Source organism: Thalassophryne amazonica, chromosome 20 (assembly GCF_902500255.1).
Source record: "Thalassophryne amazonica chromosome 20, fThaAma1.1, whole genome shotgun sequence".
In the NCBI taxonomy this organism is placed as follows: Eukaryota; Metazoa; Chordata; class Actinopteri; order Batrachoidiformes; family Batrachoididae; genus Thalassophryne; species Thalassophryne amazonica.
In genome coordinates, this window is record NC_047122.1 from 38074442 (window position 1) to 38090091 (window position 15650).

The window sequence follows — 15650 nt, forward strand, 5'->3', positions numbered from 1 at the left end:
TATTAGACAAATATGATTCAAACCACCGCAGCGCAGTGCCTTTAATACCTATGGCATGCTCTAATCTCTGTAATAAAATTTTATGGTCAACAGTATCAAAAGCAGCACTGAGGTCTAACAGAAGAAGCACAGAGATGAGTCCACTGTCCGAGGCCATAAGAAGATCATTTGCAACCTTCACTAATGCTGTTTCTGTACTATGATGAATTCTAAAACCTGACTGAAACTCTTCAAATAGACCATTCCTCTGCAGATGATCAGTTAGCTGTTTTACAACTACCCTTTCAAGAATTTTTGAGAGAAAAGGAAGGTTGGAGATTGGCCTATAATTAGCTAAGATAGCTGGGTCAAGTGATGGCTTTTTAAGTAATGGTTTAATTACTGCCACCTTAAAAGCCTGTGGTACATAGCCAACTAACAAAGATAGATTGATCATATTTAAGATCGAAGCATTAAATAATGGTAGGGCTTCCTTGAGCAGCCTGGTAGGAATGGGGTCTAATAAACATGTTGATGGTTTGGATGAAGTAACTAATGAAAATAACTCATTAGTTTATAATGAAAATGTGACCTACAGCCAATCAGAAAGCGAGGTGACGGACGTACGGAGCGGAAAATAAAATCAAAACAGCTGTTCTGACTTACCAGAAAGTGCGATGGTCACGCTGTCTCCACTCCTTTAAAGAATGCCTTTTCTTTTTGTATCGTTTTTCCCCTCTGTTTCAAATAGTCCACTAACTATGTCCGTTGTCTGTCTGTATGTCTGTTTACTCTGAAGTTACATTTAATCTCGAGAGATTTTGCGAGATTTCCTGTCTGAGCTGTGAATGTTCTTGTGTGAAATCTGTTCGTGTGTGGTGTTATTGTCCTTACCGTGTGGCTGAACACCACGCACTGTACGACCAAACCTATTAGAGCTATGGTTTTTTTTATCTTCACGTGTGTGGTCTCTCAGGTTTTGGAAACCTAAAGATAATTTTAAAATCCTGTCGTGTGAACCAGGCTTTAACGGTAAAATTTTTAGGCATTTCATTTGGTATATCCAACTCAATCAGTTGAATGAGTTTCAGAGATTTTATTGAGTCAGTATAGCTGTTTCTTACTGTGATATATACAAAGCCACTGAATTATTGTTTTCACAACAGCTTTATTGTTGCTTACAGCACATTGTGCTAATTTCAGTTTGTTTGGGGGGTTTCCCCCCTTTTTTCCTCCCTGCACATACAAAGGCAAACTCTTTATCTCAATGTAGAACATTGAAGAATGCAGTCCTAAAACAGAATTCTCCACAGAATTTTTAAGATTCTTTAATTTTAGTGCTCTCATTCCCAGTCACAGCACTGTAGGTGACAAGACTATTGTTTATGGTTTGTTTAGAGGAGCTGTTTTCGCTGCTGTCCAGTCACCCAGAAGGAGTGGTGTTTACCTGTTCCCCCTGCAGCCAGCATCAGCCTGCCCATGGTGCTTGGAAGAAGGCATTGGAAAGCATGCTGATTGCCAGGCTGGAAGAGGTCCATAATGAGTTGATGTCCTCCAGTGTCACTCAACACCTCGTCATTTGTAAAAGAGTAAGTTACCTCCAGTCCTGCGCTAGACAACAAGTCTTGGGTGCTTTGTTTGAAGTTTTATAGATTTCCATAAAGTGTATCTCCCACCCATTCCAAAATTCATTCATTCATTTTCAGTAGCTGCTTATTCCAGTTAAGGCTCGTAGTGGAGCTGGAGATTATCCCAGCAGTCCAGAATTCATTTTTCCATCTTTAGTTATGATACTCATTTGAATTAATAATTCGGCTTGTTTTTGTAATATTTGTTTAACTATTAGTGCTTTTGTCTTTCAGTGTCAGGAAGTGAGCAACACAGAACCAGTTGGTGAGCAACCCATCTGTGATCTGCAGTCATTGCACAAGAAATTCAAAGAGTGCTGTTACACCTCAGTGGTGAGTTTATTTCTCTTAATAATATGCAAAATGTTTTGCTGGATCTGATGGAAATAACACTGTATTACAAGTGTTGTACATGCTAGTGCACATACAGACCTTGAGCAGTTGGTGATTTAATGTCGGCATCTGGCAGAAAGGGCTAACCTTTCCAGCCACCCTCTTCTCTACATTTTTGCTGTACCTGCCCTACACTTACCAGCGCAACGATTAGTTTTTACCTGTTTCTGTTTTTGTTCTTTTGCATCTACAAAAAACACGCTACCTGTAAACGTAATACAGTGTCTACTGCAGTGTTTCTCAGTCTTCATCGACAGGTATCCATGCTCTGCACATTTTCCATCTCTCACTGCATTGCCCACAGCTGACTGCCTAAGTGTGGGGTCTCTCAGCTTTTGATTTTCTGAACACAAGTGACTCAATTCAATTTCAGGAAAATCACTACGACTCCCCTGAGCAACCTTCGTAATCCCCAGTTTGCTCCCAGTGTGTAGTCAAATGAATTGCATGAGCACCCTGGTGTGTGTGTGTGTGTGAGAGAGAGAGAGAGAGAGAGAGAGAACTGGTGAAAAGCACATTGCAATGAGGCATCATTGCGATGTGCTTTTGAGCATCTGGATCAAATAATATAGATGCTAGTCCATTTAGCAATTAGAAATGTAGAGTTGGAAAATCTGCAGTGCAGAGGTTCCTAAGGACCAGGTTGAAGAACCACGACTGTGTCTACTGTGTGATGCTCCATTCATACCATTACAATGTTCACTTCAGATGAACCTAAATGTATATGATGATTTGAAGTACTTGCAAAGTTTTCCTAATTGAAATATTGGCCTCTGTTGTCTTCCCTCCTGCTCAGAGTGCTTTCCATGCAGATGTTGTTGCCTTGATGAAGAAGTGGCTGAAGGAAGAGGAATTTCTTCCTCAGGATCAACAGCTGACCTCTCAGGCCATAGAACACTATGACAAAGTAAACTTTTTGTCTCTGTGGTCTCACTATTTTAATGTATTTTTGATGGCCAATTTTTATTTACTTCTAGTGTAAATAATTTTATTACCTTGTTCTTTTTGTGATTCTGGAAACATTTTCTGGTTTCAGTATCTGATTCAAAAGGGTGTGTTAAATTAGTTTGAATTGTCCTCCATAAACTTTATTTTTCCCCTTTTTCTCATTTGTGACAGTTAATGAAGCAGGTTTTCTCTTGGCTTCCTGGACATTATCTGAGAAACTTGAACTCATTCTCTGAGGAATTCCCAAGGTAAATTTAAGTCTGCACCCATAGATTAGTTCATGAAATGAATATGATGAACAAAGTAATAGGATAAAGAGTAGGGTTGAGCTGGACACTCCTTTCAGAGGAGTATCCGGTATGGATAAAGCATTTTTGATGAGTATGAGCACGATACAAGTAAAACTCGTCTATCTGTGCTCGTGCTGAAGGAAAATCCTCATTGGGTAACTGACTGTCTTCATACTCTGTGATTGGCCAGTCACACACAGCGCCCGCCCCTCCCTACACAGACACGTCTCTGCAGCCTCTCGCACACACACAGACAGGGACTGATCTCTCTCTGTGCTTGGCTTGACTACCTCAAGTTGCTGTCTTCAGTGCTCCTTAGGTTTTCTTCAGCTCACCTCTATGTCAGTTTGTAAGATATTTAAAGTTACTTGGTGAACTTGTTTCATAACGTACGCGGCGCATTTGACAAGACAGAGCTAAAAATGGCTTGTGTCGCATCAGTCACTGCCTCTACTCCGGTGTGTTTTTTTTTTTTTGTTTTTTTTACCGTATGCTTGCTTTTACTTTGGCTGGTGATATAGTCACTTGGAAATCTTTGCTTGTACTGAACGCGGTGCTTTTGAGAAGAATACAGTGGACAAGGCTGACATATTACTTCCCTGTTTGCCATCAATGGATGTTTGCATGAATCACCAAGTTCACACAGATCATTAAAAAATAAACATTCTTACAGACCACTTAAACACAAAGTAGCCTATATTAATATTTGTATTATATATGACTGCATGCAGTATCTGGCACTTTCTCACTGTAGTTCATAAAAATAAATTGGTCAGTCGAACAACCTCTCTCCTTCTCACACAGTCACTCAGTCACACACACTTGCACACACACACACACACACACCCCTTAATCAACATGCCAAGAACATTAGGTAGTAAAAATAAATAATTGAGAAAAAAAAAATCACAGTTTGATCATAAAATTTAAAAAAGAAAGTTGTGTTGCGTATGACTCTCTTGTTCATGCATACTTAGTAATTCATAATTTCCTACTACATTGAATCTCAGTTCTAAGGCTGTTCTGTTATTCATTTATACACTTAAGAATATTCATGTTCTGAGTTTATAAAAAAAAAACTTGTTCTGTAAATAGTTCTTTTACTGATGTGATCAAAAACATTGAATCTCAATTCTGAGGCTGTTCTGTAAATATTCATTCACACACTTAAGAATATCCATGTTCTGAGTTCATAGAAAACTTGTTCTGTAAATAGTTCTCTTACTTTTGTGATCAAAAACATTGATTTGAATCTCAATTTTGAGGCTGTTCTGTAAATAGTTTTCAAATAAACAAATATAGCAACTTCTGATCAATCCATATCAATTTCAGGCTTAAAGTAGACCTGCATTGAAATAAATGTGGTCAGATCTCAGAAAGAAATAGCTGATATGTATTTATAAGACCCTTATGAATGCAGTAAAGTAAATCTGCAAGCCCAAATTTGTAATTCAGCGGAGAAATCTTCGTTTAAAAATGACAAACTTGCAGCTAAAATTTAGCCCTCCATGAAAACAGTTTGTACATCCGGGTCATTTCCATGACGTCGGGGAGAAGACGGAGCACTCGCGCCTTCAGTCCAATCCCACATTGAAATTGATTTTATCTGTTAGTAATGTTACTGTTATATACATCCTGGTTTCAACATCTAAAAGTAAGCAGCAATGAATGTGAGATACAGCTCTGCATGCTCAGATCAGCAGCGACATCCTTCCCCAACGCCTCGCTCTCTGCCTCCGATGCACTTACTGAGTCGGCAGGCTCGGTAAACGCCACAGCGGGCCACTCACACCGCCCCCGTGTCTGCTGTGCAGCCGGCACCACCTCCCTGTCTACTGAATGGAGGTGCAGCCAACTTGGCAGCAAGTCCAGAGACTACGCTCGCTGTTTTAATGCGAAGTGGCCGGTGACACCTGTTGCTCGCAAGGACAGACTTCTTGCGGCAAAATCCGCAGCGCCGTACGGCTCGGTAATCGGAGCCGCAGAGCTCCATGGCCGTATATCTTTTTAATTACTTGGATTCTTTGCGGGTCCCGCCTCCGTACCCCGCGACGGTAACACAGGAGGCGAAAGACAGATTTTCAATGCGACACCACTCAAACGGGCGTATGAAAAAGTCCCCCAAAATAACTTTCAAGCACAAATAAAAGAAATGTGTACTCACCAAACATGCCACAAGACAATATGAAGTTTTAAAAAAGTAGATCCTTCCGTATAAGACAAGAAAAAGGTGCACATGCAAACTGACGTAAATCCACAAATTACAGTTGGCGTGCGCAATGCATGCTGGGATAGGGTCTTCTCTGTGACGTCTCGGTAGCGTCCCGGATGTGATGACAGTTTTGCGGAGGGCTAAATTTTAGCTGTAAATTTGTCATTTTTAAACAAAGATTTCTCCGTTGCATGACAGATCTGGGCTTGCAGATTTACTTTACTACATTCAGAAGGATCTTATGTGTAAATACGTCATTTTTTGGTCCAAAGATCTGACTGCATTTATTTCAATGCAGGTCTACTTTTAAATAATGTACCAATTTAAGCCCCACCCATTTCCAGTTTAGCCCCCACCCACTCCAAGTACAGATACAGATAGTGGTGTACTCGCTCATCCCTAAAGGGGTTTTCACAGTGGTGTATTCGTAGAGCTGCTCATTGCAGCGTTGTTTAATTTAAATACGCCCGAAATACGCGCGTACTTGGCCTTTAACAGTGTTTGTTCATACTTGCAGCTGCGTGTGTTCGCGTTTTAATGTGTGCACACAGTGGCGTATTCGTAGAGCTGCTTATTGCAGCGTTGTTTCATTTAAATACGCGCGTACTCGGCCTTTAACAGTGTTTGTTCATACGTGCAGCTGCGTGTGTTTGCGTTTTAATGTGTGCACACAGTCGCATGTGCCATGCCGCACCAGTTTCAGTGCTATTTTCTGCCTCTGTGGAAGTGTGCTCTGTTCTCTACTGCATGGTGTGGTGCGGCTCAAAAACAGAGTCATTTAACATTATTATTATTATTATTTATTTTATGCAGCGAGTGCAAGTTTATTTTAGAGTCACAGCTCTTTTCAGCTTTGATCAGACTGATTGATCAGGGCGTTTGAGCACACGGGCATGCAGCGAGTGCGCGTTTATTTTAAATAGTCACAGCTCTGATTAGACCCACAGACAGAGAGAGAGAGGGCGGGGGGGAGGGAGAGCGCACGCGCAAGAGAGAGCGCTTTTATTTTATTTTAGTTTAAGGAGTCTGATAGAGGAGAGAGAGTGGTTTTATTTTAAGGAGACTCGGACTCCTCAAAATAAAACCGCTCTCTGTGACAGAGAGAGACCGCTTTTATGAAACGATGCGACACAGTGAAACAGTCCTCATATAATGAGTCCTGTATGATAAAGTGAAGCAACGATCATGCAGTATTTATAGCTCCAGAAGAACAACAGGGAGATGTGAAGTGGCGAACAGTACCGTGTTGAAGAGTGGGCGGGCTCACAATAGCGGATGGTAGCACAGCGCTGCATGTACTCACATGAAGGCTCCATGCTGTGCTGTACACCGAAGAAAATTAAACAGGTTTAATTTCTTCCGTCCTACGCACGTAGCCCTCAACATACTGCTTCTTATTGAGAAAAAACTCGTGAAGTGGGCAGAGAGCTGCTCATTACAGCGTAGATGATACGCTGTAATGAGCAGCTCTATGAATACGCCACTGTGAAAGCCCCTTAAAGAGTACCGGTACTTTAAAGTAGGGCTGAAATGATTCCTTGAATAATTCGAGTAATTCTATTACTAAAATGCTTCGAGGCAAAATTCTCTGTCTCGAGGCTAACCCATGGACCATTATCAATTAAACCCAAAGCAAAACACAGTACAATGTGTGTACTGCAACACGAAATTAGCTTTCCATAACAGCACTTCTTCTATGCTACAGCACCTGAGCTGAAAACATCCACTGTATGCATCGAGCCTGCCAAGTTGACCCAACAGATAATGTTAATGTCACGTTCACAAAAGTATTTAATTTAGATCAGTGATTGCAAGTATGATGGGTATAATTAAGAATCTGTAAATTATTCGTTATTCAGTTCACATTGTACCGGAGCTAGCTGGTGGTCGGCGATAGTTCTGACCACTTGCCATGACGAAAACACGTTTGCTTTTGTCTCACAAACCATCTGCTGAGGAAATGCGATTAGTCCGACTATTTACCCAAACTGACAAGAAATATGAGTAAAGAAAGTACTTCTATGTAGTTTTGTGGAGGGGGTTTTTGTTTGTTTGTTTTTGGCATTTTATAAATGCAGAAATCCGCAGTCCCGTGATATTAAACATACGCACCCTGGTGCACGCTCCGTTGTGGAAATGAGATTAGCTGCCCAATTAGTGGGTCAGAGTCCATTGATTTAGCCACACTGACAGTAAATATGAGTAAAATAAGTACTTTTATGCATTGTTTTTGTGGTTTCTTGAGGCATTTTTTGAATGCAGAAATGTGCTCCGACCTCAAAACGCGCTTCTGTGATATAAACCAAACGTACCCTCTCTTCTTCTGTGGTGTTTAATGGTAGCCTACATCCTTATTTCTGCCACCTTCTGCATCAGTCCGTTACAGCAGTGCTAAATCCTCTCAAGTCCAGTGTCTTTTAAGTATGTAAAAAGCCAACACTGCCCCCTCCCACTTTAATTTATTTATTCTTTATTTAACCAGGTTAGTCCCATTGAGATCAAGATAAAGTTTCCAATTCACCTAACCTGCTAATCCTATGTCTAAAATACTTCCAACAGAAACTTCTTTCAGGCCATATGTTTTAACTTTTTTTTTTTTTTTGGTCATCTTTAAAATGAATTCAGAATATGCCAATGCCACTTACATTGACTCCTTTTCTTTCTTTAAAGAAGCAGCTACCAGTTAAGTTATGCCACCAAAGTCTGCCAATAAAAATGTTTATTTTAAGAGGAGTTGAACTGGTTGTTCATTAAACTGACTTATCCTTTTCAATGTCAGGTAAAACTGTTAAATTAAGCTTAAGTAAATTAATGACATTAAATTAATTTCTCTATCTGAATACTCGATTATTCGCCAGAATAATCGATAGAATACTCTATTACTAAAATAATCGATAGCTGCAGCCCTACTTTAAAGAATCGTTTGTGATTCGGCTGCTTGTTTTCCTGTTCTCCCTCACGCTTTAGTGGCATGCTTCCTGGGGCAGTCCTCCCACCATCTCAGGAGCACAGTTATGCACAGTGGCTGGAGAGAACGTACCATCTTGCCACAATCAGCGGCCCACCGGGGGGGAATGCCAAATCTCAGTTGTCTTCAGGCACTACATACCTGTCTGGTGCAAGACCGGATCAGTCTGTGCTTCCACATGGTACGGAAAGTCTTGTAGCCTGTCAACCTGTCTACACCAAGGAACGTGACTTTTGTTTTTGGTTGTGACAAGATCTTCAGCAGTGACTACACTTGTTCATGATCACTGGTGCTGTTTCAGCAATAGTTTTGCACTTGTACCTACAAAAATGCTGTGTTTGTGTGAGGATTACATCTTCAGGTTGAAATAAACATGACCTTTTGCTCCTCCACTAAGGTGCAGTGACCTCTGTGGAATCTACCACAGAGAAAGATGCGAGGCAGTGTGCATTGTGTCAGCATTATGGAGACTCTGCTCCTAATGTGAGTTTAGATGCCTTATTGTGTCCTTGCTGGAAATACAAAGTCATTCAGTTAATAAATTTACAGCTGTTAGAGCTGTTTGTGTGTTAGGTTTGACCTTTATTTAAATGTGTTTGTGCCGTGTTAGAATATTAAAAATAAAATCTTCAAACTGATGTTTTATACAAACAGGATGAAGGACGGTTGTTATACTTGGGACAGAATGACTGGGCTCATGTTAACTGCTGTATTTGGTCTGCGGAGGTCTATGAGGAAAATGCTGCTCTTTTGCAAGTCCACAGTGCTGTCTCAAGGGGGCGCCACCTGGTAAGTGAAAACTAAAATATTTTTTTATGGGGATTACAATGGTGAAAGTTTTCCGGAAATTCCCAGAAATCCAGGTTTTTACTTACGTGGTGAACATTTCCGGGTTATTTTTGATAACATACGTCAGAATCCATTCATGTTCTACGCCCGAACAGTTGATGGCAGTAATGCGCTGTGTTGGTTTGCAAGCTGCCAATAAACTCGAAAGAAGAAGGGTTATCTTTGTTTTGCTGGCTGAGAGATTTTTTTTTTTTAAGGATAGTTCTGGCATTATGCACATTTCTCAGCATGTGTGGCTCGACGTGTGACGAAAGACACCCAAACATGCCTCTTTATGAAGTCTGAACCACCTAAACTGGGTTGGGATTTTTATTAAACCATATTTTTAGGGACTGCATGGTGGTTCTCCCAATGGTTTATTTTGTTGTGGACATTAAAAGTTATGAGCCACATATTTTTGCCAGTAATCGTACATTAAGTGGAGCTAATGGGTGAAGCTACTGACAGCTGCTAAAAGTGCTAAAGCCCTCTGCAGTCGACTGACGTGCTTCTGTGTCAGCCACATGACCGAATCAAGCAGATGTAACACCCAGTCCGCTGCACTATAAGTCTCCGTTTGAATGTGCAGACTTAAATCAATCAATAACTATGTTTGTCATTGTCGTAATAATGCAGTTATAAATAAAAAGATATCATTTAGAGCAACTTATTATTGATGTAGAAGAATGATTAGAAAGTGCAAATTTCCTCAAGTAGAACATGCGTTGGGCCTTTCCCACAGCTGGGTCGGTGTTAGTGTTCCAGTTCAGGTCCTCTGACACAGTCTCACCCAGGAACCTGAATTGTGTGACTCTCTTCAATAGAGAGTGGAGTAGGGATGGATCAGCCTATCTTGCAGAAATTCATGATCATTTCCTTTGTCTTTTTGATATTATTCAACCTATATGCTTTTTTTCTGAATATTATGGTCATTTTTGGTATGCATTTTTGTAGAAGCACGACGCAAATACGATTGTCAATTCCTTGTCTGCCTGCAGCAGAGGCAGCGGTGGGAAGAAACACAACTTCCCCTTTATCGTGTGCTTGATCACAGACCACAGGCCCCACTTTGGTGTGCTTGTGGGTGTGCGGTACAAGCAGGACACGCATGAACGGGAGTTTTTCTTCTGTCTCCTCTCTCTGCCGTAGCAACTACAACTAAAAAACAAAACACAACTTTCTCTTGTCATTGGTGGAAAATGCACAACATAAGCCAATAAAAAATGATCCCCCAATCCATGTAATTTGGTTGCTGAGGGAAGGAAAATTGTGGGTGATTTTGGTGCGGCGAGAAAAGGAGATGGCAATCAGACAGTTTTGATATTTAAGAGATTTGTGATATTTGGCGTGTTTGGGGTGTGTAGTTACTCTGTTGTGGAGTGTATTTAGCATGTAATGTAGGGTTAGTGTGTAGTGTTGTCATTTTTTGTTTTGTGAGTCAAAATAATGAGACATCTCATGAATGTGGACCAGGCATCCCTCTGCTTCTTCTATTCATTTGTTTTAGCTCCCATTTTATGTCTGAGTATTGTTCATTGTTATCTTTTCTGAAATCATGGAGTTCTTTCAGAATACTTAGCAGGGTTGGCTCAGGTGTACTGACACCCTCCATGGCTAACATTAGCTTGGGTGAATAGCTTTGACCCAACACCAGTGTTACCAAAAATAGTACCATTGGGTTTATTTAAAAAAAACAAAAAAACATCCGGAACTCGCAAATCTGACTGCCATTCAATTGCTTGAAGAACCGGAAGTCGTTCTAAGATGTGTTTATTTGATTATCACTTGCATTATGCATAAGACAACAAATGTTTGCATTAATGTACTTTTTATAATATTTAAGTCAGGGTCTAGCCAGATGAGCAGTGGTTTTCCTAGAGCCCTCATCTCTTTTTATTTTTATTTATTTATTTAAATGGAAAAAGTGAATAAATGAATTTAGTAGCTTTCATTATAAGCAATATTTGTATTTTAAGAAAGAAAATCCAAAAAAGAGAAAGGTGAACATAGGCAGGAACTGACATTGTCCCAGGGAAAACATCTGAAAACCCAGACATCTATACATAAGGCGGACAAAAATTTGAAAAGAAAAGTTATCAATATAGCTCCAAAGCTCCTGGCAAAACTAGGAAAACTCAGGAGTGAAGGTTTAACAAGTTGATGCAATAATGTGCTGTTCTATTGCTCCATTTGAATTGATACCGAGAATTATTATTTTTGATTTCTTTGAAATGTCATTTCCTTTACTGTGTAATTTCTGAGCCACATAGTATTTATTGATATATTTTTTTTAATTAAAGACAGGTAGCACAATACAAGTTGTGTGAAAAGACTGGAGTGGACAAATTGACCTGACCCACCAAAAAAATTGAATTGTTTTGGAGATTTTTGTTTGTTTGTTTTTTGGTCGGTGAATAGACCTGAAAAAGCACCAGAATGCATCTGAGGTTCGAATTTTTTTTTTTTTCTGGGGGAGAACGCCCAGACCTCCCTCCGCCAGGGACTTCGAGCCTTGGGCCCTTTTCAAAAGAGTTTCTCCCCCCCCAATGGCGCAATGCTCACTGGGATTTAAATGGATTAGGATTAATGATGTTTAAACATTGTAGGATTGGTGATTGTACATGCAACCTAATGATGTACTTGTGAAAAAAATTTATGATGGAGCAGTTACATTTTCTTGTCTTTGTTCCCTTTCTGCAGCGCTGTGATCACTGTGACCAGATAGGAGCTACTGTGGGCTGTTGTCTTGTTACTTGTCAGAGTAATTTTCACTTCATGTGTGCTCGATCCCAGAAGTGTGTTTTCCAGCAGGATAAGAAGATGTACTGCTATGATCACAGGGACCTTGCGAGTGAGGAGGTATACTTGAGTATTCCCATCCTTTTTAAAACAATGTCAGAATGACCTTGCTTGACATTCATATGTAAATATATTTGTTAACGGAGAGGAGCACATCACTCTGCGATTATCCAGTGTGTTGGCTTTGATATAGGAAAGTGGCTATATAAAGCCATAATTAATCTAATAGAACTGTTAGCATATACTTGTAAGTTGACTTGATTTTATTTAAAAGTACATTGGCCAGAAATATATAAATAATATCAGCTAAATACACACCATGGCTGCTATTCTGAACAGCATATTGATTTATGGGTGACTTTGCTCTTCTAGATAGTGTCTGGGAATGGTTTTGAAGTTCATCGGAGAACATATGTCGACTTTGAGGGCATCACATTAAGAAGAAAATTCCTCACAGGCATTGAGCCAGAGTCCATAAACATGACCATTGGTAAGACTGTCTGTCTGGTTTTTATCATCGTGATTTGTCATTTCTCTGTAAGGAAATAAGATGTTAATGCTACATATCAGAGGGGTGAACTGTATCTGTCTTCATTTTCCAGGCTCGCTGCAGATTCAAAAACTTGGTGCATTGTCAGAGCTGTCGTCCGTTGGGAGGCTGCTATATCCTGTTGGATATCAGTAAGTTATTAACTGTGTTGATACAAGGTGATCTGAGTGGATAAACAGATTTTTATGCTGATAAATTCCATTGGCATACCATTATGTTCTGGGTCCCTGTAGAAAGCCCAGTGGGTGATGACATGCTGGCTTTATCCTGTATGTATACAGTTATTGGGCTCTACACAGTGGTAGCATACATACAGTAAGATGTGAATAAAGGAAAGTAACTCTCAGTGATGAAAGTTTTCCGGAAATTCGTGGAAATCCTGGGTTTTACTTATGTGGTGAACGTTTCCGAGTTATATTTGATAGCATGTCAGAATCCATTAATGCTCCACACCCAAACAGTTGGTGGCGGTAATACACCATGTTGGTTTGCAAACCGCCAATAAACTTGAAAGAAGAAGGAGGCTTATTTTTGTTTTCCTAGCCTGTGTCAGATTTAGTCTGTGATCTGTCCGTCACGATGTTTGTATTTGTAAAATTGTTTGGAAACAGTCACAGTAGATACTAATCTCATCTTTTCACCTCCTGATTTGAGACTGAAGAAACACGGCGGCACCGCTCGACCACACAGCAGCAAATGTTAGACACCATTACAGATTTTACTGTGAACTCCACGTCATGTCAAAACGACAAAGGAAACGAACGCTGACCTGACTTTTTTTAATCATTTATACAGAAAAGCTAGCACTCCGTGTAAGCTTATTTTATTATATTGTGTTTTTGACTGAATTCATTGCCAGTTGACATTATTCAAGTTATTTCACACAACTCAAACTCTGTCTTTGGGATGGATTTACTTCAAACTGTCTCCATGCAGATGTGATATGTTAAACTGCTAAACCTGCGAAAACTGCATTTTATAGTTTCTTCTGTTAAGCTGAGGGTATCCCAGAAATGCTGACGTCAGCACCGAATGGGAAAATCAGTTATTGTTTTCCATTTATAGAAGTGGATAAGAATCTAATAATCAGTGTTCCTGAGAACTAAAAGTGATATTGATGACTTAATAAACAGTAGATGTTATAAAAGCACAAATGGCTGAAGTCAATTGTTTAGATTAATGTAGTGAGAAATAAGTAACAGTCCAACGCAAATATGTGGTCACATCAAATAGTAATAACACCGTATTCTAATCCATGTGACCAACTGTGTTATATTTTTGTCATCTTGCCAATATGGGAAAATGGTCTTTTCACACAACTTGTCATGATGATACATAAGTTGTATCGTCATGACACAATTTTTTCTGGTGGAGAACTCCCAGAGCCCCTGCCAGGGGCTTCGGGCCTTCCTTTGGCCCTTGCCAAAAACTTTCAGGGTTTTTTTTTCTTCTTCTTCTTCTTCTTTTCACTTGCCACTTCTGAAAAGCAGAGAATCAATGAAGCAGCCGATCGGAGCACTGCTTTGTTGGTTCAAGCAGAGCTGCTGTAGAAGTGGTTGATTGCAGACCTGCTGCAGGTTCTGCAATCAATGTAGAGAAATACACATTTTCCTGATAAACAATGGCCGCTCTGAAGGACCGATAATGGAATCGTTAAGCAAAAAGACTATTGATTTTGGTGGATCAAGTAAGTTCTTAACGATTCTCAAAAAGAACCAGTTCTCGATACCAAAGCCTAAGCAGGACATAATATATATATATATATATATATATATATATATATATATATATATATATATATATATATGTCACAAGTTGATTGGTTTGTTAAATCAGGGATTTTATCACAAAATATTTTATACCACCAATATGCATTTCTTGCAAGAGATCCAGTATGGCAGAATTTTGCCTGTCCTTTGAGATCTCGCTCACAGATCTCTAGTGTTCTTTCTATATATTTTTCATTTAAAATTAATTTCACATGATGTGACTTCATTATTTAGATGTTCTCGACTATACTGGAGCACAGTGGACCCCCGTAAGCGCTGCAAGTACACCTGTAAGGTGATGGAGGTCTGCACACCCCTGCCTGGTGAGGATCGTGAGCCAAAATGGGACAAAGAAAAGAACCATACCATTGTTCACAGTCCAAACCTTTGCAGAGGTGAGCTCCCACTGATTATCTGCAGCAGAGCGAAACTCTCTCAGCTGCTGTTTATTTTAAACTGCCGATACGGTATCCAAAAAAATGAATATTGACTCAGCTGATAATTGGTTGACTCCTACCATTAATACATGTAGCAATTGACAAGATTTCCCACATTAGAGTGGCTCAATAGCTAGTTAAAACACAGGACTGGAATGAATAATTTTGCAATTTTGGTATCTACAATTGCAGAAACTCAAGTTTTTTTCTCTTTTGCAGATTCTTCTTCAAAATTGTAAAATTATTCATGTAACTTTTCATATTATAAAAATTTGAAACCAAGGAGTGTTTGTGTGTTCACCCTGTATATTGTTATATTGTGGTTTGGGACAAACAAAGGCATTGTTAATTTCACATTTTCCTAAGTGAATAAAGCCATTCATGAGAAAAATGTAAACGCTGAGAGATGTATGCCTTTAAATATGAATAAAGGAACCCTTTCCTTGATTATTTGTAGCAACTAGTATGGCAGAGTGAGTGGTATCATTGCTCACAGATCTAATAACTATTTATCTTAACCCTATATCTTGCCAGAAATTGAGTCCCCAGAACATTTAAGCATCTCATCCAGTTCAATAAAATCGACCACACCATCACCCAACTCGGATCAGCACATTGCATCTGCAGCCAAAAGCCCAAGTTACTCACAAATCCGAAGACCAGCCGGAGGATCATCAAACCTCTCCCCTCTCCAGGTAAATAAAATTTTAAGGGAAAACCAGGTCACCTGTGGGCTCTCATTTTACATTAAAACAAAAATATAACCTCCTTGTCAGAAGTAATGATGTGCCATTCCTTTCAGTGTGAGTAAACTAGACCTGAGAAATTCATAGTTTTTTTTTTTTTTTT

The 15650-nt window shown here is 39.6% G+C and overlaps 1 protein-coding gene across 1 annotated transcript in view; it reads left to right on the forward strand.

Moving 5' to 3' along the window:
* The window catches only part of kmt2ba (lysine (K)-specific methyltransferase 2Ba), a 64245-nt gene that overhangs the window by 40797 nt on the left and 7798 nt on the right, over positions 1 to 15650 (forward strand). Inside the window, exons 16-27 of the mRNA XM_034160391.1 lie at positions 1378 to 1568; positions 1842 to 1940; positions 2797 to 2907; positions 3120 to 3196; positions 8418 to 8599; positions 8816 to 8901; positions 9073 to 9207; positions 11947 to 12105; positions 12418 to 12535; positions 12648 to 12726; positions 14599 to 14759; positions 15336 to 15530. Of these exons, the coding sequence (XP_034016282.1) occupies positions 1378 to 1568; positions 1842 to 1940; positions 2797 to 2907; positions 3120 to 3196; positions 8418 to 8599; positions 8816 to 8901; positions 9073 to 9207; positions 11947 to 12105; positions 12418 to 12535; positions 12648 to 12726; positions 14599 to 14759; positions 15336 to 15530 (1593 nt within the window). The remainder of the gene's footprint in view (positions 1 to 1377; positions 1569 to 1841; positions 1941 to 2796; positions 2908 to 3119; positions 3197 to 8417; positions 8600 to 8815; positions 8902 to 9072; positions 9208 to 11946; positions 12106 to 12417; positions 12536 to 12647; positions 12727 to 14598; positions 14760 to 15335; positions 15531 to 15650) is intronic.